Source organism: Orycteropus afer, unplaced genomic scaffold, assembly GCF_000298275.1.
Source record: "Orycteropus afer afer isolate SDZICR_OR568_19922 unplaced genomic scaffold, OryAfe1.0 scaffold00751, whole genome shotgun sequence".
NCBI classification, from domain to species: Eukaryota; Metazoa; Chordata; class Mammalia; order Tubulidentata; family Orycteropodidae; genus Orycteropus; species Orycteropus afer.
Genome location: NW_006922338.1, coordinates 706,759 through 710,085, shown reverse-complemented (window position 1 = coordinate 710,085; position 3,327 = coordinate 706,759). Strand labels below are relative to the sequence as shown.

At 57.6% G+C, this 3,327-nt stretch overlaps 1 protein-coding gene across 1 annotated transcript in view; it reads left to right on the top strand.

Moving 5' to 3' along the window:
• LMF1 (lipase maturation factor 1) overlaps positions 1-3,327 on the top strand; it is a 65,184-nt gene that overhangs the window by 5,723 nt on the left and 56,134 nt on the right. Inside the window, exon 3 of the mRNA XM_007957492.1 lies at positions 2,037-2,047. Within this exon, the coding sequence (XP_007955683.1) occupies positions 2,037-2,047 (11 nt within the window). The remainder of the gene's footprint in view (positions 1-2,036; positions 2,048-3,327) is intronic.

The window sequence follows — 3,327 nt, the reverse complement described above, 5'->3', positions numbered from 1 at the left end:
AGGGGCGCTGTGCGTCAGAGACAGCTGGATAGCAGTGGGTTTGGAGCCAAAGTTTACTGTCATGGTCGTATAAAATCCTGCGTAATGTGAAGTGGAGCGTAACCGCTCGGAACCCAGACTGCAGCCCCCGCTCTTCACTCTCCAGGGAGCATCAGGCCCCCCAGACGCTGAGCCTACGGGCCTTTTGTCTGTGTTTCCTTGGTCAGTGACCCTTAGATCCCCCTTGTTGCTCTCAGGGAAGATTACACTGTCCTCTCCTGTCCTCCACCTTCCCAGTCCCCAAAAAACACTTGTTATCTCTAGACGCCAGATCCTGACGTCGGGGGGTCTGGGGCATGGGGGAGGTCATCCTTCCTGTGAGGGTGTTCTGTGGCCACCACCTCCCTGCCTCCCCCCCAGAGGACAGAGTGGCAACGTGAGTGAGGCACTGGACAGTGCTGTGGTCCGTGGAGACGCTGAGTGGCAGGACTGACAGCGAGTGGCATCGTGTGTGGATCTGGGGGCTGACGGTGACAAAAGGCCCATTCTGGTGCAGGGACTTCAGCGTGACGGTGTCCTGCAGATGCCTGTGGTCCCGGTCCCACCACCCTGCCCTGCACTGGTCTGTACCCCGGCGCTGCGAGGGGTCACAGGGCCGCCCCCAGGGAGCTGGGCAGCGTCTCTGTTCTGCTGTTGTTGTTAGTGGCTGTTGGCTCCGACTCACGGCGACCCCTGCACAGCGGGATGAGGTGGGGTGCCGCTCCCGTGCAGGTGAAGGGTGAGTCGGGGCGCCACGGGAGCATGTGGCTCTGAGGCCCCGTCGTGCCTACATGATGGACAGAGTAGAGACGCACCCATCAGCGATGGAGACAGACACGAAGCCCACAGCTCTCGCTCCCTCCTCTGACAACCTGCTGACGGTCGGGGGCGCCCTTCCCACCTTGCGTTCTTCCTGCACTGTCTGATTGGAAGCAGGCTGCTGGCAAACCCAGTGCCACGCTAGCAACAAATAGACAGTCGTGCCGCCGTCGAGCTGATACCGACCCCTGGAACCCCATGTACTGCTCCAGAGCGGAGCCGCCCCCGGCTCTCGGCTGCTGTGTTGGTGGGAGCAGGACATCGGAGTGGAACTGCCCCCGGGCTCTCTCGGCTGCTGTGTTGGTGGGAGCAGGACATCGGAGCGGAGCCGCCCCCGGGCTCTCTCGGCTGCAGCGTTGGTGGGAGCAGGACATCAGAGTGGAACTGCCCCCGGGCTCTCTCGGCTGCTGTGTTGGTGGGAGCAGGACATCGGAGTGGAACTGCCCCCGGGCTCTCTCGGCTGCAGCGTTGGTGGGAGCAGGACATCGGAGTGGAACTGCCCCCGGGCTCTCTCGGCTGCTGTGTTGGTGGGAGCAGGACATCGGAGCGGAGCCGCCCCCGGGCTCTCTCGGCTGCAGCGTTGGTGGGAGCAGGACATCAGAGTGGAACTGCCCCCGGGCTCTCTCGGCTGCAGCGTTGGTGGGAGCAGGACATCGGAGCGGAGCCGCCCCCGGGCTCTCTCGGCTGCGGCGTTGGTGGGAGCAGGACATCAGGCCTCTCTTCTGCAGTGCCCCTGGGAGGGTGTGAACCCCCGATCTTTCAGTCAGGGATCAAGCTACACCGTTTGCACTGGCCAGGGACCTAGTGTTGTTTATAGTCACTCAGTTCCCAGAGTAGGTTGTGGGTGGCCTGTTAGGGGGCGGCCGGCCGGCCCCAGGCTCGCTCTGTGGGTTGGGGGCATGGAGGTGAGGGTCTGCCCCAGCGCCTACCCTCAGGGGCTGTCTGACGGACAGCCTGGGTCCTTGTCACCTGCCTGGGTGCTCTGGAAGTCAGGTCTCCCCTCTCACGTCACCTCCTGCCAGCGTTCAGGGTGGCCATTGGCTCTGCCCTGAGCAGGCACCATTCATTGGGTTCGCAGTTCACGGGGCAGGGGGTGGGGGGCTTTACGTGGTGGGTCAGCATTACATTCTTAACTTGGCAGAAGGTCCTGGGGACAAAAAGCCAAAATTGTAATATGTTTCTCTCTGTTTGTTTTTCAGGTACGCCTTTGGTAAGTGAAAGGAGGCTAAGAGTTTAGCATTATGTGTATCCGGTCTGTGTTGGTGTGTAGCTTTCTAAACCATGTATCATTTTATACAATGTATCAGGTATGTATATTTTTATATATGTATCCTGGTATGTATCATTATATATGAAGATTGACAGTCTTGGAAACCCTGTCCTCTAGGGGCACTATGAGTCTGAAGCCACTCCATGGCAGTGGGTGTGGTTTGGGGTTTGCTTCTGTGAAGACTGACAGCCTTGGAAACCCTGTGGGGAAGTTCCACTCTGTCCTCTAGGGGCGCTGTGGGTCATACGCAACTACATGGCCTTGGATTTAGCTTGGGCTTTGCTTCTGTAAAGATTAATGGAACGCACAGCTGTGGGTTCAGACCCGACTCATAGCAACCCCTCCTTGGGTTTCTGAGGAGGTATCACTGCAGAAGTAGATTGCCCAACCTTCCTTCCAAGGAGTGGCTGGTGGGTTTGAACCGGCAGCCTCTGGTTAGCAGTCAAGTGCCTTAGGCACTATGCCACCAATGCCTTGGAAACCCTATGGTGCAGTTCCACTATGTCCTCTAGGGGCGCTGTGAGTCAGACTTGACTCCACGGCAGTGGGTGTGGTTTGGGCTTTGCTTCTGTGAAGCCTGCCAAGAAAAAACCCAAACTCACTGCCGTCAAGTCAGTTCTGACTCATAGCAGACCCTCCTTGGGTTTCTGAGGGGGTATCACTATGGAAGTAGATTGCCCCATCTTCCTTCCGAGGAGTGGCTAGTGGGTTTGAACTGGCAGCCTTCTGGTTAGCAGTCAAATGCCTTAGCCACTACACCACCGAAGCTCTCCCGCAGAGAAGTAGAAATGTAAAAACAAAGAACCAAGTGGAAAATTCAGAATGGAAAAATATAACACCTGAAATGAAAACCCCGCTGAACAGGCTGAGGAGTAGAGCAGAGGTGACGGAAGTGTTAAGAGGGACCAACAGAAATGACCCAGTCTGAAAAAAGAACAGAGGATTGAAAAGGAATGAGGCCCTAAGGACCTGTGGGCAGATCAGCGGCGCGAGCCTGTGTGTAACTGCCATCCCAGGAGGGGAGGTAACAGGGAAGAAAGAACGTGTGCAGCGCTAGTGCCCAGATGTTTCCCAAATTTCGGGAAAGGCTCCGATGATGCCGGCTCGTCCCGGTTCATACCAAAAACCACAGACAAAGCAGCAACTTGAAAGCAGCCAGAGACAAAGCGACCTGTTGCGTAGGAGGGACAGTACCTTGCCTGGTGGGAGGCCAGCGGAAC